The following is a 25,193-nucleotide window of genomic DNA, read 5'->3' on the forward strand; positions in this document are numbered from 1 at the left end:
CTCGCCTGGCCGCCGCCATGTGCCGGCAGATGCTGCGCGGCGCCCTGCTGCTCTATGCCACCTACAAGTGCGCCTTCGCCCTGCAGCACTCCCGCCGAGCCGGCGCCCTCCCTGAGGCGGGCCCGGGCCTCGCACCGCCGTGGAGGGAAGGCCGTGCCCGGAAGGCCGTGCCCGTGGCGTGCGGCTGGACGCCGTCACCGGTTACATCTAACCGGGGAGACGCGGACGCCTCGGCTGGCATCGCGGGGATGCAAACGCCCCGGTCCACAACAGGCGCCTCCGCTGACAACCCCTACCTTAAAGAGCACGGATGAGGAGGGCGTTTCTGACTTACTGTGCTGCCTGTAGCATCCAGCATCCCTTCAGCAGGCTTGGCATGCCGCGTGCAGCATCCCTTCGTCTGCTGGAAGAAATCCCTGAAGGGAAATGCGCGCCGAACTGAGAGCTGCTGCTTCTTGAGCCCTGGCCATCTTTGCCCAACAGTCCTCAAAAAAATAAAACTTACAGACTTGGTGTATAGCTGAGGATGCAAACTTCGAAACAGATTCCCTCAGCTTACTACCTTCAAAGCAAAATCCTTTTATGTATTCATCTCTTGTGAATGAAGACATTCACCAAAAAAACCCACAAGAGTTAGGCCTTAATCTGTTAGTAGGTATTACAGTTTTCCCCCTGGACTGTTACAACTTGTTGAGAACTAATTGGTTTAGGAAGAATTTAAATTGCCTTTTAGTATTCAGAGCAAAATCTCTGGTCGTTTACAGCTAATAAAGGCAGTTTGCATTGATACAGTCTTAAAAGTTACCCATCTAAAATTTTATTTCTGTTGTTTTTTTTATCTAATGAGCAGAGGAATCCTTAAAACCAAATTAATGTAGGAACTGTGTTCTAAAAATGCACTTTCACCCTACTCTAGTCAAACTTTCTGTACAATTAAATGCATGGGTATGAAATTCTATGTGGCTTGTTTATAGCTAATGAAAACAATTTGCAAAGACTAATTTGCAAAGTTGTTACTTGTCTTCAAAATAAGCAAAAAAAAATTAATTTTTGTTTTAAATGCCATAAACAATGTATATAGCTTTTTAGAAATGCAGTATTGGTGTCTTATGATCCAACTAAAAATTGTTCTAGTTTATTTCTTGCTGGTATAGGCAATTTATTAAAAGTTCCATAGAGCATGGTTACAAATTCTTATGAAAAATGTAGTTGCTGTGTAGAGTTTCAGTTAAACTTGCCCATACGATTACAGGAGGAAATACATTTATAAGGTGTTTGTAGTCAATATTTCACATCACTCTGATAACAAATTATTCATTCCACTATGGAGATGAACATTCAGCGTTGTCTTAGTTTTTAGTCATTGCTTGTAATAAACCTCAGAAATCTCTTTTCATGGATTTACCCCAAATTGTGAAAAGCCTTTTGTCCCTTCTTTCAGTAGGGGCTGATTTTCTAGACCATCTAGAACTAGACTTTCTAGACTATGGAACAGGCTCAAGAGTTACAATAGCCGAGTGTGGCTGCTGCAATACTGTGTACTGCAATACAAGAATGAACGAACTTGCTGTAGAATATATTTTTTATGGCAGGGGGTTAATATTTTTAATATAAGTTAATATTTAATAAAGAGCTCAGCTTTAAGAAGAATCCGAGGTTTATGCTTTGCTTGTCCGTGGTATAGCAGCAGGTATTAAAAAGCAAATGGACGCATTAAGAGAGTGGCTTTGGAGCTGGATCTAAACTTCCTGATTCTGATTCAGAGCTGCCTATAGAAACTGTATGGAGTCAGTCCCACAGCAGCGTAAGCTGGATTTTTCCATTCAGTTCTCATCAGAACAGTGTCCAGATCTGGCTCAGTTGTTTGAGCTACTTTAAAGACAAATTCGTATCTGCTTTCCATCCGAATGGAATGCTGCTCCTTAAACTAGGAAATGTCAGGAGTAGTCAATACTGCTTCAAGACTAGTCAATACTGCTTTACAGAAGTTATACTGATTTATGCAAATAGATTATTTGACTAATATGCTGATTTTTCCAAAAACTGGAGGCCTTTTCTTTTTGAAAAGTAGAGATTTTCGTTTCTATCCTGTTGATTGCCCTGCTGATAAATAATCACGAAGGAAGGGTCTGGAAAAGTTTCTTCACAGTCTTTTCAGAAAGTACTGATACAAAGCTGTCATGTCTACCTCACAGTGGGTGCAACCATAGCATTGATGTGAGGCAGAACTGTGAGCTAGCTAGCTAATCTTCCATCTTCCTCCTCTCAAACTGAGTCACAGCCAGTAAACCCAAAACAAAGTCACAGCCGTGGGAGTGGATGAGAGACCGTGCAAAAGAAGGTGACGGGTTAGGGCCTGTGAAAGGAAACCCTGTGCTTGGGAGGGTTGCAGGAGACACATGCGGAACATCAGAGCTCTGAAACTGTTGTTCTTCTAATGATTCCTCATCATAATATACCCCTTGCAGGGAGATGATCAGTGTTTTGACAGGTCAGGTGTATTTATGAGATGCAGACAAGGGCCCTAGATGGTTTGCTGGTCAATAATGAAAGGAGCTGAAGGACTACGTCAGCTGATAGAGGCTGGTCGGGTTTCTAGTATTTCACTGGAGCTATGCTAGAAATAGATTATGCGAACTTATGCTACTAAGCATCTAGTCTAAACACCTGCTTTTTTTTATTTTAAGTATTAGTCCTTAAACAGTTAGCTGCAACAAGAAGCTTTGCTTCTTAGAAATTGGTTGTGTAGGTCACATTTGGCTGGAGTGAGGAGTTACTGTTTTCAATACTGTAGTCTTGTTTACACAAAAAGACAGCAGAAAGTAGTTTTTCTAAACACAATTCAGCATGGATAAAGTCTTCCAAGAAGTCCTTGAGCACCACAAGCTTTTCTTAACCCCTCTTCAGTCTCACTCTCACACTGCCTTCGCTTGCTGTTCACTCACTTTCGGATTCCTGTCGCACACAACCGCAATGAAACCAGCTGCCAGTTTGCAAGGACCCACGGCAGAGTTCCTGCTCGGACCTTAATTGTGCCGCTCCATGCCTTGGGACGGTGGTTTCTGTTGATCCAATTGACATTAAACAAGGACGAGTAATTGCCTTTCCGTTTCCTCCAAATGAGAAGTACGTGGCACACCCATTAGTGTCAGTGAGAGCCGAGCTTGGATGCAGATTGAATGGCGACCACCCACAGCCTTACAGGACACCTCAAGAGCCAGTTCAGTGTTCAAAGTAGTAGATGTAAGAATTTATTTCTGTATTATGTCTCGAAGCCAGCTGGAGCTTACACTTGCTTAACTTCACTGATGTAAGTAAGTCGCTTTCTTTCAGTTTGATTGGTGCAGTTCACAGTGGTAGAGTTAAACCCAAAGATAAGAAACAGCAACTCTCAAGTCTTTAAATGATACAGCACAATACCTTCTGCTCCTGGGGACACCCTTATTGTACCCAACTCCAAGTTACCATTTTCACTTTTGAGAAAGTAGGGTAAACTTGTGAAGTCTAGCTCTATTTAGGGAAGCATAATAGAGACCTACCTTCTAAATAACAAAACTCCTTTTATACCTCCTTTCTAAATTTCACCTGCAGCCAAGCGGTTTCCCCTCTCACAGTGTCTGAACATACCTTTCCCCGGCTAAGGGGACAAGTTTTAGACTAGAAGTGACGCTGCAATCTAGCTTGGTTTAATTTTCAATTTTTCATTTTTTTCACTGGAAACTGTGGCACTGAATACACCTCCCTTTAGATGGGTGGCAGCTTTGAAATTTCCTAAATGAAATTTTAGAGCAGAAGTTCTGATCAGGTACTGGTAGATACAGCAGTAAAATTTGCTCCTTTCAGCTTCATCAGGGATTTGCTCAGTGTTTCTTCTAATGTTATTTTTGTCTTAACCATCCCCTGAAGCAGGTCTGTGGAAGGCCAGGTCTACATTTCTGTCCAGCTCGCAGTAAGACATTACTGACTGTGGTAGGGACAGAAGTAGGCAGGAGGACTTTGGCTCAAGGTGCGACTCTCTCCTGATTACCTTGGGAAGACTCAGGGTGAAGAAACACTGTCATTCGCCATACCAGAAAGGGATATTCTGATTTTGGAAGGAAAGGAGAAATTGCCTTCACCATTAAAATGGACAATGCATTCTGCATCATATGATAACAGTCATAGCGATCCTACTCCTTCTGTGCCTTCCCCCCATCACACCCGCGTACACACATGCAACACACATGCCACATACATGCACACACACACACGTGGGCTGATCTGACGCCATGCCCGAGAGCACACCCTTTTCAGGACTGGGTAAATCGTGCTTTCTTACTGCAGCCCATAAAAGGTTTTTTTGTACACACATGCAACACACATGCCACACACATGCGCACACACACGTGGGCTGATCTGACGCCATGCCCGAGAGCACACCCTTTTCAGGACTGGGTAAATCGTGCTTTCTTACTGCAGCCCATAAAAGGTTTTTTTGCAGTCTGCTTTGGCGTTTGCCCAGTACTCTGCAAAATGGGGCTGATGAAAGGGGAGTAGATGCTATACATTTGTGACAGATTAATATATCAGTGAATCTTTTTCCTACATCGTTATAATTGTAATGAAGTTGCAACTTAAACAACACAGTCTATTGCCCAAGTTTGTTTTAAAACACTTCGAGATTAAACTTGGCGTTCTCAGTGGCGAGTGAGTTAAAATGAGAGCAGTATTGATTATTGCCTCAGCAGCGCTGTGATCTGTTCGCAGAGGCCTGTGGAGAATAGAAATTTAAACAAAGGGAGAAGGTGGGCCAACAGCTGCAGATGGTGGTTAAACAGACACTCAGTTGCACACAGGCTCGTAATGATCTTGGCTGTAATCGCTTACTCCTCAAAATGTTCTCAGGATCATTAAACAGAGGCTCCTTTAATTGTCTGTTGTTATAATGGTTTCAGAGAGAATTCGGCCATTTCTGTTTGGCTACACCTCAGATAAATTCACATCATTTCCCATTGCCCATAAACAATCATGCCGTCATATGCCAGAGAGATGCGTTCTCATTCCCTCTTCAGCTCCAGAGCAAGGAACAAGGGCCTCTTCACACAGCTTGCACATGTCAGGTCCTGGTAGCTCTTCAGCCTCTTTTCTGAATTGGTGGCAGTTTTTCCACTCAGGTCTCGGGGGCTCTGTATCATTAATGGACCGCTCACCTTTGCTCTAAAACCTGGACTCTGGCTTGATTTAACCAGCAAAGCCGATGTTTTTTTTTCCCTCTCTGGACTAGTAGGTATGATTCATAACATCTCATGGCACTATGTATTTTCAAAGTTAATCTGGTCAGGCCCATATTTGAAATCACTCTGTTTTTGAATCCTAGTAAATCTACTGCAGATGTGAGACTTCTATATCCAAGTCCAACTGGCAGGTCATCATGTGTATCCCTATGCAGATGTGGTGGAAAAGCATCCAATTCATGTGTTCAAGCTCTTAAAGGAGTCCTAACACCGGCACTAGGCCCGCAGCTGGATTAACTTGACTTAAAGGCTGGCTTGCCTTTAAAACTGCTGCAGGCAGGGATGAGGGCTGCATCCCCCACAGCTGCCCATAAGATGTATGGGCTCCCCATCCCATTCCATGGGTGGCCAATTTTCTCAGTTCTCATAGGGAACCGAGTTTTGACTCTAAATTAGAGAAATTGGGGCAGCACTGTGGCATGACTGGCTATTTAGCAGGCAAGCAGAGCATCTAAAAATGCTCCATTCTTTTACATCAGTGCAACTCCAGAGATTTTAGGCCAATTATGTGGGCATGAACGGTCTTAATGGGTTTTGCATGGCCGTTGCTACAGCTTACAGTCTGCAGCTAAGTACCCATCAGGGTTAAGATCCAACAAGGTTGGGGTTAATGCACCACCACTGAAGACTGGTGTAAATGTTTGTATTCCTGCTGTTTCTACCTTATCAAAGTTTGTGCAGGAGGAATTTCCCTCTCTGAGATGTTCACTGTGAGCCCTTTCATCAGTAATGAAAAAAATGCACTTTTATGTAAAAAGGAATGATGCTTTTTGGAAGAAAACAGGCCTCAAAAAGAGTAAAGCTTAGTTAAAACTTTACTAAGCATGCCAGTAAACTCTCTTTAGCTTTCTGACTCATCACCCCCCTTCGTATTATTCCCTTGGCTCACGGTAGCTTATGCTTCTATATAATGACAGCTGCCTTATTAGAGATAAATCTTGAGTTTTTGACACTGCAGAATGTAAATAGCACCTCGGAGTCACAGCACCTTTCTTATCTTGCTAATAAGATACCAAGAGGGAAACAGTGACGCAAGTTCTGGTTTAGTCCTGAGACAGGTCCCACTCACGCTGGGAAAGGGTCGCCCGGAGCCACAGCACAGGCTCATTTGTTGGTGCCAGCGGAAAAAAAAAAATCTTCTTTCACTGACAGGTATACGAATGGGAGTTCAGGAACATCAGACTAGGTGTCATCACATCATTTTCTTCATATTCTTTTGTCCATGTGGAAAGTAGTACTTGGGACCTTGGACCTTTCCCATTAGTTATGTAAACTGTGATGAGGCTGGAGGGAAAGGGCAACAATCAAGAGAGAAACAATCGAGCTATTGCCTAACTGCTTTCCAAATGTATAGTTCCTTATAGCACTCAAGAGGCTGTTTTGGAAGAACTGTTGTATCCCCATCCTTCACACATTGTGCACATTGTGTATATTGAAGTAAGTCCATCCTGTTGGGCGCCTTCCATTCAAATTGCTGTTTTTTCAATTAGAAAAGACGAGGAAGCATGATTAAAATTCAAATTGCCAGGCTTTGCTGTTTTCAGACATTGGTTGTAAAGCATATTTGTTAAGCACCATCTGCTGTACGTTCAGAAAACAGCAACCAAAACTGCTATTCTCTTTCCAGCTTTTAAATCAAATTAAAATTATTTAAATTCTGTCTACTATCAAATACATTATTTCAGCTCTGGAATGTTAAAACTGTATATAGTCCTCCGATTGCATTATCTGTCTATGTACAGTTACATATAGACCGCAGACTGGGACAGACACTTGGGGGAGAAACTGTGTTACAAAACACCATGTCCTAGAACAGGACAGTGGAAGGAGATGGGGAAATAATAGCGATGTTGAGCCTGATTTCCAGATGTACTAAATAAAACAAGATGAATACAACTGAAGACAAAGCATTGTCTTTCAAGGGCAAATGTGATGTGTGGTAACCACAGGACGCAATGATAAAAACAGAAGCTATGCATCAGTTGAAGCTCCTAAATGGGCATTATTAGCTTTTCAGTATGGTTTAATTAGCAGAACAATTATTACCAATACTCCGAAACATCACAACTCTATTGATGGTGAACTGTAAGTGATGAAGAAAAGTACTCCAATTATTAGCCTGAATTAAGTGAATAGGCTGAAAGGCGTAAATAAACCTGGAGATTGTTTAAATGAAAAACAGCCACCAGACTTTTTTCTCAGCCTCCCTGTAAGGCCTTTCTGCCATATTTTTCTTAAAGATTTTTCTCTTTGAGCATTTTAATGAAAAAAAAGTGTCAGAAGCTGTCCAGCTCAGAACGGGTCACACCGGAGCAGGGAGGGAAGGATTGCTGCTGTGATGTGCAAGGCACAGGCTGCCCAGACAAACAGAGGCAGCAGAGGTGGAGGAGCCTGAGCCTCAGAGGTGCTCTGCTGGAGCTCCTTGTCCTCTTTTCCTACCCTTCCTGTCCCCTTCCTCATTGCCCTTGCAGCTGGTCTGCCCGTCATGCCTTAAGAGAGTTTCTCATTTTGTACCTCTGCTTCCATCTGAGGGCATTTATTGCCCAGCTGGATCTACCCAGCAGTGAATGTGAGCCTCGTAGGTCGGAGGCTGTCATTGGCAGGACCCATAAACCACATGTTGGAGAGGGCAGTGGGTGAGGCAGGGACGGCAGGAGGTGGCATTTCGGTGGTCGAGGCTGAACGCCATCTTGAAGCTGTGGATTGTAGCCTGGTCTTTTCTAGGGGTTTCCTTTGTAAAGCTGGACATCTTTGGTACTGTGTCATAGACAGTGGGGGTCAGACCACTTGTAGCTGTGAGAGGTGCCCATGGGACCTCTACTCTGCCCCCACGGACAGTGCAAGCGCTCTGAAAAAGGTCAGTCTGTAAGGCCCTCATGTTGGGCAGACAAAACGTTGACTGTTTTTGAGCTTAATTACACCAAGGGCCAAGTTAAGTCTGGCAAGAGAGAAGTGAGGATAAAGTCTGTGACTGCACACCACTTGGGAGGAAAATTAGTATCGCAGCATTCTTGGTGAGGAGGCTGCATCCAAAATGGGTAGGAAGAATAATACGGAGTAACCGTTACCACTGAGTGGTAATTTGGGGTAAAAGTTACATGTGACCATGTAAGTAGTCATCTGGTACGCTAGCATGCAGGGCCAGATCACCCAGCCTTTGAACTACAGACCTTGCCACCTCTGCCATGCCCTCACATCCCAGTAATGGAACAAAGACTGGTGAGACGAGCCTGCCCTCCCCAGGATGAACGTTCAGTGTCTCACGATACTGAAGCAGCCTGTCACTGGGGACTTCACATCAATATACTTAGTACAGACCAAGCAAGGAGTCCCACAGCTACAGAGCATGCGGCACCAGTAGTCCTATGAATTTAAAGCAATCCAAGACGCGAATCTCTTACCTTCTATGCTCTCCTCATCTCAGTCCAGGAGGGAGAAATCCACCAAAGAAGGTCCTCTTCTCGCTCAGCGCAGAGCAAAGCCTGCTCTCGGCCCTGGCCTTTTGGGTTCATGATCTAATTACCCTTTCAGAAGTAGGGCAGGTTCCTCTTTGAAGAAAAAATAAAAATACTTGGCAATTGTGACACCTGATCTGGAGCCCAACGGACATTAACAGGAGCCTTGCCCAAACACAGATCAGTGGATTTCTAACAAATTCATTCTTCCTAAAGTTTCTGTTATTTTTGTAAAGCATTACCATTTCTGTTCCACCAGTGGGAAAACTAAGGCAAATAGCAGTGAAGTAAATTGGCCAAGTGATACCACATAAACGAGTCACCAGCTGAACAAAGTATCCCAAAATCCCAGCTCCCAAATCACAGGTAAAAGTCAAGGAAAACAGTCTGCATGGCTCCTCCCTCCCCTCTCAAGAAATAACAGTATTTAACATCAGTTCTTAGGAGGACACAGTATCAATCACGGTGTGGGAGACGTTGCTTTTCTGAGTCAGACCTTGCAAATCAGAACAGCAGTTTTCGCTGGTAGGTATGAAATAATCAGGCATCAATATTTATCTGCATAAAGATAATAAATATTAAGTTTATAAGGGAATAAATAATGTCTTTACAAACATACTCATCACAATCCTACTTTTACAAAATTATATTAGTACAGTATTCTTGCAAAAACTGTATAGACACTCAAAGACAAGCCATGTCAAAGTTACTGCACAGTTTTGCAGTTTTGTAAGATACATTAAACTACATAATCATTTTAAATTCAACAAAGGTATAAACTGAGACATACTGAAGACAGAAATTTAGTAAAATTTTAAATAGATTTCATATTTACATGAATGCATCTCAGGTGAAATCTGGTAAAAATTTAGCATGAGTAAGCAAAGCAGTTCTAAATACTAAAATGTAAACATTCTGCAGTGATGCTCTTGACACTACAGAGCATTCGCCACAAATTGCATATAAAATATTTCAAGTAACCCATCCATACATTAATGGCTTCAAACATCTAATGTATGTGATATACACTGTAATTTTCCCTGCAGCTTCTCTTCCCCTTGATCATTTGCAAGGTAACAGTTAATTATAATGAACAAGAAATGAAGGAAAAAAAAAAAAGTACATCTTGTCTTTAAAATAAGTATTATTCTATGGGTTCCTCTAGAGTTATTCTTGATGCACACCGATATGAAGAAAGTCAGGGCTGTACATCAGGGGTTCAAACACCTGCATATTTATATCCCAAACTAGCAAACATTCAGGTGCCTAAGATGGGAGAAATAATTTCCTCCAAACTCTACTCATTTATTTCACCCCCTTGAAGACACGGTGCCATTTTAACTGGAGAACTGCATCAGTACATATCCACTTCTGGGTTTTGATCCATATTCTGTAGAACCCGATCAAGTTTTTTTTATGGGTTTGAATGCCACTCAACGATACTCATTGAAGAAGTTGAATACTTGAACTAAATATTAAGAAAACCCTTTCGTTTCAAAATTCTCTTTTCTTCATCAGTTTCTATAGTCACTCTTCCTTTTTCCTTATCAATACTGTTTATCAAAGTTTTTATGAAAGTAAAAGTACAACAAATTACTTTTTCCCCCCCTTCATTTATAAACTGTGATCTCTTGTAGCAAATTATTTATACTGATTTGGGCTGCAGATGCTTTTATTCTAATACAGTGTTACCAGAGATTTATATTGAACTATAGCTAGAAGCAATCAGAAGCAATTAGAAGTCTAATAATTGAGGGCAGCCACACCAGGATTGTGGATTACTTCCACACCTATAAAGCCAGGATGGTGCTAGTATGAGCTCAAACCAGTTGAAAACTAGTGTAGCTAGCAACAGTTAACTCACTGAAATTGCTTCCTGCTTTTACCAGTGCAAAAGAAAAAATCAAGTCCAGTATGTCCCTTTCTTTTAACAATAACAAGAAATAAAATAGGGTAGGAAATTACAATGTAATGTAAGAAATTGCTATGTTGACATCAAAAATCAATAGAAAAAAAATGTCTCCAATCTTCTTAAGTCTTATAAAAAAGGCTTCAAAAAGCCTTGACTTCTATGATGTTCTAGCAGTAGATAGCAGCATGATCATAAAATAGATCTATGTATAGAAATCATGAAGAAATAAGAAATACCATGCTATGAGGTTTATACTTGATCCTGCCAGATGCTGAAGTCTCTGGCCCTGACCCAGCAAACCATTTAAGCATGTGGTTAGAAGTCAGCATGCATGGTGCCCCACTGAAGCAAACGAGGTTATTCAAAGTTTGAGCACATAGTTAAGTGCTTTGAACGATTGGGTCATTAAAGTACCAACCACTTACTGCCAGAGTATAAGGCTAAATTACCGCTATGAACAGGTTGTTGCATAGCTGTCCATTATGAGGCTTACATACTGCTCTTTGAAGCATTTCTTCACCACTGGATAAGAAAAAAATATGGGTCTGTCTGGGCAGGAAATTCCTACATTCCCATCATTTCTCTTCCATGTGCAAAACTAAATTATATTGATGCCCAGGTATAAGCATCACTTAGGGAAATACAAAGCGCTATCGATGATAATGGTAATTATACAATGCCACCCCTCTCCCACCACACATACACACTCCATTAGAGCCAACTTCCTCCTGTATGCAGGGCTAGCGTTAACTCGTAACTCGCAATGAAAAGGGTAAAGTCATGCAAATAGCAGATGCTATGTGTCACATTTAACATTGCTTAGAGTTTCTAAGATGCTGCTTGATGCTGAGCAACGTTGCTGCCTGGTAAAAGCAGTGTTGTCAAGAAGAAAACTTGTGCCCTCTGCGTAGTAAGTAGAACTTGCAATTTTATCTCAAAGCCAGGAACAAGACTAGGTAGAAAAGGGCATTTGTAGCCTTTGTTCTGACAGTTGTAGATTGGGAAATGATGTGTGTTCACTAAAACACGTATCCTGGAGGAAACCAAAACAGGTTTGTTGTGCTAGTGGAAGCACGAGGACCGAATTCTGCAGATGTTTGCCTCATGTCAGCTCAGGAAATAAGATCCCTTTCCTTAACTTTGGTGACGACTTCTACTGCGATTTAAGGGTTGTGAGAAAAGTAGGAATAGAAGCTCATAACTTTATTTTAATTATGGATTTCCTAACCTACCAATATACACCTGTTCTATTCAGATCTCAACATATGATTCCGCTGTGGTTGGTTTGGGTTTTCTGGGTGGGTGGTGGGGTTTTTTTGCTCAGGGCGTATGGATGTACTTTGCCTTTGTCAGAAAACACTTTCAGTTTAGTTCTTACCACTTAGAGGGAAAATACCCACGTAGAAAAAAAATCCTATTACTGCTTTCTCCTTTCTCATTTGCCTCTTACCCTTATTCTGCCATCCTGCCTCTTTATTGCCTCACATTATTGTACCATCTTAATTCAAACACAATGCCATGGCCATCTGAGGGATCAAGAGCTACCTCGTGTTCATAGGAGAACCTTATTTTGTTGTTACAGACTCTGTTTGGTGTTCAGGTGTCATGGTGATTATTGCAGTAGAAATACTAATCTGTGCAACAACCTTTACACAGAGAGAGAGAAGGAATTCTGCAATGGTAGCACAGTTGGGTCTTTGTCCTGAAAAATTTGCAGTCATAGACTAGACATGTTTCTGTAAGGAAGCAGAAACATCTCTCTTGCCACAGGGCTTTCTAAAATGGTAGTATCAGGGATAGCAGAACAAGCACTTGATCAGTGTTATGTAATGTAAAGTTCCTGTTTGTCAAATACTGAGACCTTGGCATAATGCCCCCTTCGTCAGGACTGTTCCTGAAATACCTGAAACATCTCACCACTTCAGTGCTAAATGCTGTTGACTGCCTCTCTTTCCAGCCTGTCCAGCTGCAAATGCATGGGCTGTTATTCTCATATCTGTTAGCTCTGATATAACCTTGTCCACTTCGGATGAAGGCAAAAAAAAAAGTACCCCTGTACAGTCACTCAAGATCAGTCCAGCTATGGCAAATGTCAGGTTCCGTCAGTGGGAAGCCAAGCCGTGTCAAACTGTATTTGAATCCTGTGTTCAAAAAAAGCAGGAAAGCCTCTGATGAGAAGAACTTACTTTTAGGTTATCTACTGGAAACCACTTACGTGTTGCAAGGATGGGGTCACATTTGGGTAGGATATTAAGACTCCCTTCATTTTTTGCTCCAAGCGCATACCTTACTCCATAGAAGAAAGGTGTTCTTGGAAGATGTGGGAGTACCTACAGAGTCTTGGGCTACAACTCAAATTGCTCTGCTCAGCTATGGCTTGTCTCCATGGTTTATAAAACTCAATATATATGACAAAAATAGACACAACTGAGAGTAAATGAGGGGGAAGTAAATGTATTTGACCTCCACACATGCCAACTAAAAGCTGACTTTGAAGGGATGACGATATGGGAGATACGGGACAATCTGATGCAAAGCAGACCTGAGTAGATTGGTAAAATACCAGCTGACATTCCCTTGGTGACGTATGGCTTTTTAGAACATTTTCTATCCATAAACTTAAAAAAGATGCATAAACCCGGAGCCTAATTTCCCCAATGAAGTACAGAATATTAAATGACTTGCCAGGGAACACATAGCAGGTTAATGGCGAAGCTATCGATCCAAGTCTTTCCTTGATTCCATCCATTGGATTACAGAGCTGTTTCTCAGACTTTCCTTTTGGATCATTCTTTGGTTTGAACCTCTGCTCCTTCAAATATATTTCACCTTACAAATTGGCACAAAGTTATATGCACAGATTGACATAAGCATAATCAAGACCAAAACTTACACAACCATCAGTTTTGCATGGTGAATATACCACACGGATTATCAACCTTATGCTATTATTAAAAACACATTATTGCATACTAAACACATTTAGCATACTAAAATTGGATTATCAGTGAATTTTGTCAAAAATAAATCCCCAGCAATACGCAGGAAGTTTCCAGCTCTAGTATCCTAGGGGTAATATTTCATGAGCCCTAGCATCCTACGGGTAATATTTCATGAGCCAAGACAGCAGAATTAGAAAGAATGCTGCACTAAGGAGGAAGATGGGCTGCAACCCAAACTCTATGAGGCCAGTTGGTAATGCTGTTACTGATGTTACTGGGCTAGACTTTCAACTTTTGAAAAGCCTGGAAGAAGAGAGGCAAACAGGAGAGCGGAGTGAGACAGCCCCAGCTGGGACTGATCTGGTCTGAATAGCTCAGTTGGGCACAGGGTAGCTACAGATATGGATATAAAACCTCTGCCAGGTTGAAACTTGGGGGCAATTTCTAGAAAAGCAGAACTCCTTTACCTTAGGCTGTACATGTGAACTGAGCAGATGATAGCCCTTACTGTTGCCTTGCAAACTGCCGAGTTTGGAGGACAAAGCTCTACAGCACCATAAGGGCACAATCAGACAGCTTAGAGGTAAAACCACATTCCTGTCTTCCTCAGTATACATCACTAAAGCAAAAAGCAGGGGGCTACCCTTAATTAGGCAGATGTGAAAAAGCTAAACCAAGGAATGAGTCCTCGTTTTGAGGGGACCTGTAGGTCAGGTTTTGAACTGAACCATTTTAAGATTTAAAAATAGAGTTCATCCTACAGATAGACTGAGTCACCTCTTCACCTGGCGTCAATTAAGTCTTGCTTGAATGCGATCAGTGGACTGAGAGAGCTGGAGGGCTCTCCCTTCACCTTTCACTCACCTTCATCAGTCAGGAGAAGAAAAGGGAAGGACAGTTCTATACACCGTTCATGTATGCAATTCACTTTGTGTGTATTTTTATTTTGGAAACACTGAGCAGTAAGTAATGAAAATCTATCCTAAACTACAGCTGGGCAAATAACCTTTTTAATGGCTTAGACTCCATATCTCAGCATCGAAAGCTCACAAGCTGAAATATTCTTCGGTCTAACTGATGCTTTATATTATTTTAATGACTGCCATTTTATGTTTTAACTCCTTGGACCAATTGCAGTTGTTCTAAATTTCAGCTTTGCCATTCAATTATCACATGAGCCACATAAAACTCTTCTAGTTTCCTGCTCTGATGGGATCTGCACATTTGCAATTCTGCTTCCCAGTATGTGGCTTCAAAACCCTCTCTGCCAGTACAACCAAATTATTTGATTGTTCCGAGAAAACGAATACAAAGGGGACATAAAAAGATGAAGCTGAGTTTATTTAAGATTTGGATAAACATCCATGGAACGATCCTGGCATGATTTACCCAGCTCTTTTTAACACTGGTGGTGCAGCATTTTGGATAGTGTGGTGCCTAAGCTCAGGCTCACTGAGCATCTTCCTCCCGGATGGGATCGCAGACAGGTTGTATAACCCAAGTGTGTTGCACCCGCTCACTCACTGTAAACTCAGACCCTGCGAAACTTCCTGGAGAGTGAAGAATTAAAGGAGAAAATTGTTCAAAGCATTACAATGTGCCATTTCAATGCAAGGCATAATGGAAGTAGCTGTGTGGGAGGATATTACTTCATTATAAACCTAAATCAGATGCCCAAAGATTTCTGTCATCTCCAGAGACTGTTCCATCAGGCTCTACAAGAGGTTTTCCAGTGGAAGAAAAATAGCCCCCCCCTCCCTTTGGGCTTGAGAAAGTTGTATGGCTTTTTTAACAGTTTCTAATGAAATCCCATATTATTGCTTCTCCCCTGGGAGACTTCAAAAGTCATGCAAACTTCACAGAGCCCACATGTTCGTAAACCTCAAGCAAAAGACCAGTAAGGAAATAAATTCCAGTTCTCCAATTAGCATTTGACATTCTCTACTGTTTTTTTGGTGGCGTGAATTTATCTTTCTTCTAAACCATGCTGATAAATTAAATGAGTTACTAAACCCGGCATTATTTCATGTTTGAAGGCACACTGAAATCAAACACTCCAATTCACAGTGGGATTTGCTTTCTGCATAATATTTGGGGGAAATATGAAACAAACCCAGCAGTTTCAAACATGTTAAAGGGGCTAATATGTACATGAATATTTTCTTGAAGCTCCTTATTGTGTATTCACAGCTACTGCCAAACACAACAACAGAGACGGGGCATTAGGATATGAAATGGGAAGTGGTCGAATTTTCAAAGCGAGCTGCTGGGTGCTGAACACTTTTGAAAATCTGGCCCCTGACTCTTTGGTGCCGTTCCAGAAAGAAATATCTCTATGCTGGCAGTTGGCCAACCAGCTTTGGAAATCCTTTTGCACAGTTATTTCAGTAAAGCATAAAAGCCGATCCCCAGCTTTCTCTGCCTGATTAAGCACTGTCACCAATCACTATGCAGCTCTAAGGTACGCATGAAATATTCCTAGATAAATCCTCCATCTCCAGAGAAATGTGTTTCCTGTACAACTGTAAATCCAGGTTCTGTGCTGAAGCTAATCCAGTCTGGCAGTGCTATGGCCCTAGAAAAGTTTCCCTGGAAACGACAAACTTATGCAATGGCAAGGTCATCCAATCTTTTCATGCCACTATATTATATTAAAAACACCTGGTTTATTTATACAATGACTTACAGATCAGGGTCCTAGAAATAATAATACATAAACTTTATAGCAAAAAATATACATATAATAATTCATCCTCTAGGATATATAGAAATGATGTATATTGGTGTGTGGACATATATAAATATATGGGTTGTACTTACGTTTAGGGCACTTGTGTATAGATACGTGTATCTACATACACACAGTATACATTTATATATCTTTCTAGGTGCCATGTGTGTATACATAAATACACATAAATACACACACAGGAGCATATTTACACTCTGTGAGTAGACGTGTACTTTGCAGAATCTGCACACAAATAGCTGGAGTCCTTCACTGGCTGTGAGCATCAAAGGGATCAGTGACCACCCGCATTAGTGTCCGCAGAAAGAGAAGCGATGTCATCGCTGTGGGCACAGGACTGGCTTGATGCATCTTCCTTTGTGAAGAACTAAATTTGCCGGACAGTGGCACCCTGCAACGCAGGGCTTGTTGCATGGGCCAATCTCGTTCCAGTTGTCACATGTTTTGACACATCCCGGACCACAGGTATCATAAACTGCACCGTGTTTACACTGGGTTGCTGAAAGACAGTTAAATGGAATAAAATACGCGTATTCAACAGAGTCCCACAAGGAAAGTTACATATCTGTTTGCTTGGTTTCTACTGCAAGAATCAAAAAGCACATTTTGGTATGACAATCATCTAGAGGAAAAAATTACTTGTAAAGAGATTCCACTATATTAAATGCAACACTACTTTACATCACAAATATAAAGGTAGCAAAATTCCTAATCAAAAAGGTATCAAGTTCCTAGCAGTCTTGAACTGTCTGAGAATTTTAACACAGCTGACGGTATATAAAGCTTTGGCAAGGTTTCTATCTATAAGCAGATCTATGCTTTATATTTAAGGCTTAACATTGTTTATTTATTTGTTACAATGCCTTTTATCAAGGATTCCTGAAACAATTACAAGGACAGTTATTATCAGTCCCACTCCTACAGAAAGAAGAAGAGAAGGGAGAGTCATTCACCACATCAGACTTTCTATTCCTAAGATTATACTTTCAATATTGCATATTGCAGCAATGCAAAACAATGCTGTTAATTCAGCAGCACCACTTCTAAAACAAAAAAAAATTTAAAAAAATGTATTATTTCCATGCTTTATGCTATTTTACCAAGGGATCACTGAGAATTAGGATTCTTGTACTTAATGATTCCAGTATCTATTCATTGATTTATGTAGTTGACAGTTCAATGCATTTCCAACATAAGAGACCACTGAGGGCTCAGCTAAAAGCACTATACCCCCTCCAGATCAATATTTAAACTCTTAACATTTTATATCCTGCCTTTTTACTATGGAGAATAATACATGGTTCGATAGCGAATAAAAGCCTGTTATTCTTTTCTAACAACGGCTGTGCTGATGGCAAAAACAAGTACTGATAAAATAGCTTATAGATGATAAGGGACTCTCAAGCATCCAGAATCATCTCTTGCTATTTACAGAGCGGTGGTTGCATTAAGAAGGTTTCTTCCATTTTGAGAGAGCTTGAAGGTCCAGATTTTTTAAAGAACAGTTCTGTTATGGACAGAAAAATGCTGTTTTATTGTGAGAATTGGCCTTAGAGTACCATTACAGTACTGTTAGTATTCATAAAGAGAAAATAGGCAGAAATAAATTGATTAAATATGTATGAGTGTATCACAGACTATGGAAGTCTTAGCATTAAGCCATCATAAATTTAAGGGGTTCCCCTTCACCAGTAACAAAGTGATCTTCAGAACAGCATCAGCTTCTTGCAAGTCTTACTTCTTATGCATTTTATGGCATTTACACATATGTGAAAAGCAGAAGAAGGAATTTTGGCAAGAATGCATACAAATTTCTCAGGGCATAGATATTAAATAAGCAAACAAAAAATTGGAAAAATGTGATAGTACAGCAGAAAATGACCCTGGAGTTACAGAGAATCAACAGCTGAATATTAGATAGATATTAGATACTAGGTAGATATTAGGAAAAAAAAGCTTTCTAGCTTTAAGCATGAGAAAGCACTGGAGCAAGCTACCTAAAAACTCTGTGAGACATCTTTTATTGAACATCATTTTAGAATAGGTTGGAAAAAACAATTTTCAGCAATGTTCAAGATAGGCTTATTCTGCTTGTGGGCATAGATCTTTGAGAACTTTTTTCCAGCTTTACATTTCCATCTTGCGCTGCATGATAACTTTCATGCACATTGAAGAAGGAACAAACAAAAGGAATAACTAAAATGAAATTTAAAGGAAACAGGAAATTTAGAAGGTGCGAAAAACATGCAAGCAATATTGAGAGTACAGTAAAATGTTAGATTCACAACAATCTCTGCATTTACGTAGTGTGTTAAGAATAGAGACTGAATCTCTATAAGAGGGGAAACGAAAATGTGCGGAGCTCCCAGGAGCTTTGCAAACAATGTATTAACTGTCTAGAAAAGTAGACCAAGATGTACAAAGACAGATAGCGATTGTCCACATACAACGTGAATTATCTTAAGGGGGCTGTTTACTAGAAGCTTTTGTCCCTCCTCTCTGAAAATGAGTTTCCCTTCAAAGGATCTGTAATTGACCAACCACAAACTGAAACATTTGGCTTCGGTACATGCAGTTTCCATACAGAAAGGTCTGTGAGCTTCAGTTTTTAGGCTGCAAAGGTTTCATCCCACAAAGCTTTACCACAGTAACAGCTGGCCTGTTTGTTCCACCTGAGCCGTTTGGTGCCTCAGCTGGTGGATTTGAGGAAAGTTAGCCAAGGTCTCCTTTCCACTTCCTCATCTCTGCCCCAGAGCAAATGAGAATATATTACAGGCTGCCCTCAGCAGCTGTGGCATCTGTAAGTACTCCCCAGCTCTGTTCTGCCACATGGATGTGGTATGTCAAAACACCTCCTTCTCCTTCAGATGATGCCATGTAGAAGATATGACGACTTTATTTTCTGCTGTTGGCAGTCTATAATGGCATTATTAACTTGCTGTCAAGGGAAAAATCAGAAAAGTACAATGGCTGCTGTTTAAGTTCCCTGGATGGCTTTTATTGTTGAGTGCTTCAGTTGTTAACATGTGGTGTGATTGATCCAGAACATTCCACTTCATCAACAGTTTAAAAAATAAAAATAAAGACATTCTGCAGTAGGCTTCCCAGGGACTGCTGAAATGAATCAGTACCATGTAAACATGGAAAACAGAAGTGATGCCTTTGCACCCGTCTTTCAAGGCAAATTCCTCTCTTAAAGAACTGAGCTCTGTTAGTAATAACTTCCTTAGTGCACTAGCAAAAAAAATCAAAAACCCAACCCCAAAGTACAAAAGTTACTAATAATACTGCATTTTGCAACATTACCAGTCCCAACAGGATTTTTCCACTCTTCTTCTAGAACATGTGTTTGGCATGACAGATGTGAGCTTCCTCAGACCGCTTTCTGAACTGGCGGGATGATAGCCAGCTCCAGTCCAGAAGCCATATAGTCACATAAATACAGCGCTGTGCCTGAGCTAATAAACCCTGCCTAATAAGGCTAAACAGTTTTCAGACCAGAGCTGGTTTATTCCAGCCAGTTTGGCAGTTTCACAGAGAAGGCTTGTATCTGTCTGCGCCTGTCTTTGTAGACATGGCCATAATTACTTAGGAGGAATTCTTGTTACCCAACACAAAAGCCAAAATACCTAGCATGGAACTGCTGAAGGATTCCCTTGGTGGATGATATCTGGTAAATCTGATTCCACAGAAATTTCTGAGCTAATATTTCTGCATCAATGAATCATCCTGCTTCTTCTGCTGGTGTTGCACAGTTTGGGCTTTTGAGGTGTTTTGTAGGACTTTGAAATTGAATGTCACTCGTGGTGCTTGCAATTCACAACATCTCCTAACATAGTAGAAGGCAATAGATCTGGGCACTGACCTTCTAATGATACACTTGTGTTAATCTTTTCAACTTTCAGTTTTTAATGAGTTTCCACTGGAGTCAGAATAGCCTTCTGATACATATTCACATGGAATAAAGTGATTAAAGGGAAGCAACATATAACAGGCAAAAAGAGTGACTTTGGCCAGAAAATTCCACAGCAGAGAGGACGGGACCCGGGAGAGAAGAGTCAAAAATCAGATATACACTCATCCTCCTCTACTTCAACCAATCACATAGGAAAAAGAGAAAATTGTTCCGTTTTTATGAGGCTGTTGGAGCATGTCAGCACATCATTGCTACCATGTGCACTTTGCACTTTATTATAGTCCATATCTGCTTTTTTCTTCTTGCTTGTGTAGTCATGCCCATGGCAGGGAGTTATTGCCACCTGCCATTCTTGGAGTCTTCTTTCTCTCAGTGCCCTCAGAAATTCAGTGTTAAATTACTCTGGCCCAAGGCCTTTCACCACTTCAGTTTACTTAATTGCACTTTATAAACTGCTTGCTTAGCCTTTCTTGGGCTAAAAAAAAATCTTTTTTCTATCTCCTTTCCTTTTTAAACCTCTTCCTTCCGTTTGTAGCCTTTCTTTTCCCTCACGCATGTATCGCTTTCTCTTATTTCTTCTTTCCCTCATGCTGGCTCTCCTGGTTTTTTTTCTTCTCCTTCACACATCGTATTTCTTCCTGTGCCCATCCTAACAGGTCTCACTCCCCACTACTTCACATGGAAACCCATATTCCTTTCCAAACCCTCTCAGTTCCTGTGCTGATCTCACCAACCCTTTCCTACCCTAACCATTTTCCTTACTCATTAGCTTCTTCTCTTCACCCCTCCGGTTAAATGACAGCTGTCATTCCCCTTACCAAGCCAACCTCAAAGGACAGCAAACCTTGAGCAGCAGTATTTCGTGGAGGACTTAGAGGAGGATATGCTGCCGCACTGGGGGAGGAGGAAGAGCATGTAGGGAACAGGACAGGTAATTCAGCCTCCTGAGCATCCTGTTTGGCTGGCCCTCCAGACAACACAAACTTTCTAAAGATTATAAAAATGAGCTAAGAGTACAGCAGTCAGGGTAGAGGAACTGGCAACCACACAAGATCTGGTTTTATAACACAGAAAAGAATAATTAAAACCTGACTTTACTAATAAGTATACTCCATTTTCATCAGAACACAGCTCTTCCAAGTATCCCACCAGCTATGAAATGTCAAGCAGGAAATGAAAGTCAGAATGCTAAAGTTTTATTATGGATATATTGTTTCATACCCAGGAACATTTATCCATAATTAGGACACAATAATTGTAACTACAAGCTTTGGGGAGAAAAAAGTAAGTTAAAGATTAAAATCTTGATGTTGGCCACTGGTAACATATGGAGTGCACTGGATGCACTTTAATGCTTACCGTACGATTTACTGTAGAAGATGGTGCTCCTTGTTTGACATTGGATGCTTAAGTAAGTGTCTTGAGGGTACTTGACCACATACAGCTTATCTATATTTTCTGCTTAACAAGATTTCCCCTTTCCCTCTAGAAGTCTGCGCTGAGATTAAAAAACTCTGGTGGATTTAAACACTTCTTTCATTAGCTTTAATGGAATATGTGTGTTTAAATTCCTTCATAATGTTCTCTCAATAACTGTTTTTGCCTTAGAAACTTTTCTTGTCTTTGGTAAAATGCCAGAAAAACTGTGAAAAGAAGCCTCAATTAGTTAAGTTGTGATATGCTAACACTTGTATAAACTCCTTAAGGCAGGGACTGGAGTTTTTATTCTTTTTACGGCATCTGCCCTAGTGAGGTCTTGGTCTGAAGTGCTTTGGTCAAAAAAAAAAAAAAAAAAAAAAAAATAACACTTGTATAAACTCCTTAAGGCAGGGACTGGAGTTTTTATTCTTTTTACGGCATCTGCCCTAGTGAGGTCTTGGTCTGAAGTGCTTTGGTCAAAAAAAAAAAAAAAAAGAAGTCAGAATGCTTGTTTCAGGTTCTGCCTGGATCTGCTACCAGATCAACAGATTAAAATTACATACCTTATTAGTGCTGTCTGAGACCACATCCTTGAATAGGGCTTTCACTTAGTGATACCCTGTTTGGATTGTTCTGTTCCTTTGTAAGAAAAAAAAACCCTGAGCCTTTCAGGAACAGTCAATCAAATGTAATTTGCTCTGTCACTCACCCATCCCTGCTATCGTGCCTTCAACAGAAAAGGAAATTGCAGTTGAGAGAGTAGACCCTGAGCCACACACAATTACCAAAATGGACCACAGAGTAATAGCTCTTTGACCAGCACTGAGTATCCTTCTCTCATTTTTTTTCCAACTACTGTCAATTGCTTTACATAAATCTGAATACATTTCCAGACAATCCAATGTCATTATAGAATGTCCTAAATTAATGAGACCATCATCAGGGGAAATACTCGTCTACAACATTGCGTTTTACTCCAAATGCCCATGACCACAGGCCACCACTTCTCATGGAAACAATTACTCACAATTACTTGCAATTAATGCAGTCCTAATCACACAGGGAATCTGGTCCAAGTACCAAAAGTAATGCAGGTTTGCATTTTAATATTCCCATTAAATACATTCTCTCTTCTTCCCTTGTTGAACCTACTGTAATCATAGATGCATGGTGTCTCTGGAAATATAACTATGCTTTAACAGCAGGTCAAAGGAGTTTAAACATTATCTGTAATCAACTGTTTACAAGTTATCCTGAAAGAAAAAGGCATGTACTTCTTCCTGAAAGTACATAAAATTAAGATAGGAGGCATTAGAGGTGAAAAGTTTTGGAGCGAAATAAACATTTCTAATATTTGATGGTTGAAGATCTTTCCTGGTAAGGTCTTTCTCTGTAACTCAGAATGCAGCTTCGCTGCTGGTGCAATCCCAGTCCTTTCTAGCCGGTTCATTTTTGATCCTCCTCCACCAGTAAAAGGATAGTAGCCTATTAGCCTATATATTGGCTTACAAAGAAGAAGTCCCAAAATGCTTACCTGCACAGTTCTGCTCCGGTACCCACTGGACTTTCAACCCTTCCCTCTGACAGGCTCGGGTGTATGCCAGGAATGACTCGCAGTAGCAGTTTTTATGGACAGGGCACTCGCACATGTCTGTCACACAGGACCTGCAGAACAAAGCCCCAGAACAAATAAGCAAGGAAAGCTTTGGCAGATATCTGTCTGAGGTTTGGAGTTGTTTACTTTCCAGTCACATGGAGTTCAATGCCACAGCAACTTGTGCTAAACGGCAAGAAAGTTAAACGCATCTCTGCTGTTACATCCCGAGGGCTCATCTCTTTTTTGATGTGCTGCTCTGATGCAGAGAAGTCTCAAGAGCACCAGGGAGAGAATGACACAGAAACAGGGAGTTGAGAAGAAGACCCAAGAAATGTCAGGCAGAGAGGACCGAGACCACAGTGGGAGAAGGCAAACTCCATTTTTACAATGATTTTATGTCAACACAAGATAAAGACCTCTTTCTTATTCCCTGGAAAGTAGTAATTTAATAATTTTACCAATAATAATAGCAGCAGTGTTAAGTGGATGACTTCTGCAGTTAATGAGCACATGCCCTTCCATGCAAAGGATGAGAAATGGTCCCTTCTCTCTAGGTTACCTCCAGCCTCTCCCTGCTTTGAAGGCCCCAAAATAGCTATATGCCTGTTTTCTCAGCAGCATCACTACTAAATGCCAGACTTTAAGAGACTCCAAAGGAGCAGCGGTGATGCAGCATAACTGAGCAGTTCTCATGCTAGGAAATCCCCCAGGCACTTGTTAATACCACTATCTTCTTCCATTGCATAAGATGGAATCACCACAAAACATGGCAGGGAGCAAAGCTGCTAACATGGCCCTAAGTGAAACTGCTACTGCATATGTCACCACTATATTTCAAGTTAGCTCATCCAGAATGTGTGCCCATTTGGCACAGGCCTAAAATATAACTGGCAAGAGCCAGTGGATTTGCAGTCGGCAGTTTCTGCATAAGCAAAATGCTTAGATGCTTCTGCAAATGCAGCAATGCAAATTCAGAAATGCCAAGCATCTACTGCTTCGAGTGGAATCATTAGAAGGCAGGGACAAGGTGCGGGGAAGACCTACTCGGCCCCCTGAAAATCATGCACTCAGTTCCTCTGCTTTCCACTGAGGGTGCTCTGTGCATGGGAGTCAATGGGCAAGAGCCCCTTGCTCCATGCACGTTCAGGGACTTCCCCGTTCCTGAGAGGACAAGGCAACGTTTGTGAGAGGCACAAATCCTCCAGAAAGACCAAGGGCTGAAGTAAAAAACAAACTCTCCATGTTAATTGCTCTTACTGTGGACCAAAAATTCAATTGTCTATAGGAAAAGGATGGCTATAGGCTTAATTTTCCAGAAACTTTCCCCATAGCTGAATAGGTAATAGCTGGGAAAAGGTGCAAGCACCTCAGTCAAAGTAATCAGGAGCCCTAATGCCCATACAATGCTTTAGAAACCCCTTATTCAAAACTAGGAGAGAGGATTGGTGGTCTTTCGAACACAGACAAGCTTGTTTCTGCATATCCAGCAGTGCCCCTTGAAGAGGAGTATTTCCCCTTGCCAAAGTAGCTGGCTATTTCAGTGACCATTCATATGGTTAAACCTGACAGTTCTGCTTGACATTTCCATGAGATTTTAATTATCTTACTCTCAGTGGACCCCCAACATGGAATTACTTAAAAATTCACTGTGACAAATAAGCAACATAAGTGCTAATGTAAAAAGGTTACCTGTCCTGCATTTACCAATACATACATGCTGCGGGTAAACAGAATTGCTTTGGATCAAATATATAGACTCATAGAATCACAGAATTGTTTAGGTTGTAAAAGACCTTTAAGATCAAGTCCAACCATTAACCTAGCACTGCCAAGTCCACCATTAAACCATGTCCCTAAGCACCACATCTACTTGTCTTTTAAATACCTCCAGGGATGGGGACTCAACCACTTCCCTGGGCAGCCTGTTCCA

The 25,193-nt window shown here is 41.1% G+C and overlaps 1 protein-coding gene across 1 annotated transcript in view; it reads right to left on the reverse strand.

Annotated features, from left to right (window-relative positions):
- Positions 1-14,905: 14,905 nt before the first annotated feature.
- Positions 14,906-25,193, reverse strand: part of BMPER (BMP binding endothelial regulator) — a 132,488-nt gene continuing 122,200 nt past the window's right edge. The window contains exons 13-14 of the mRNA XM_019470535.1: positions 23,201-23,331; positions 14,906-16,830 (exon numbers count right to left, since the gene is read on the reverse strand). Of these exons, the coding sequence (XP_019326080.1) occupies positions 16,649-16,830; positions 23,201-23,331 (313 nt within the window). The 3' untranslated portion in view covers positions 14,906-16,648. The remainder of the gene's footprint in view (positions 16,831-23,200; positions 23,332-25,193) is intronic.

The sequence above is a fragment of the Aptenodytes forsteri genome, unplaced genomic scaffold (genome assembly GCF_000699145.1).
Source record: "Aptenodytes forsteri isolate BGI_AS27 unplaced genomic scaffold, ASM69914v1 Scaffold270, whole genome shotgun sequence".
NCBI lineage: Eukaryota > Metazoa > Chordata > Aves > Sphenisciformes > Spheniscidae > Aptenodytes > Aptenodytes forsteri.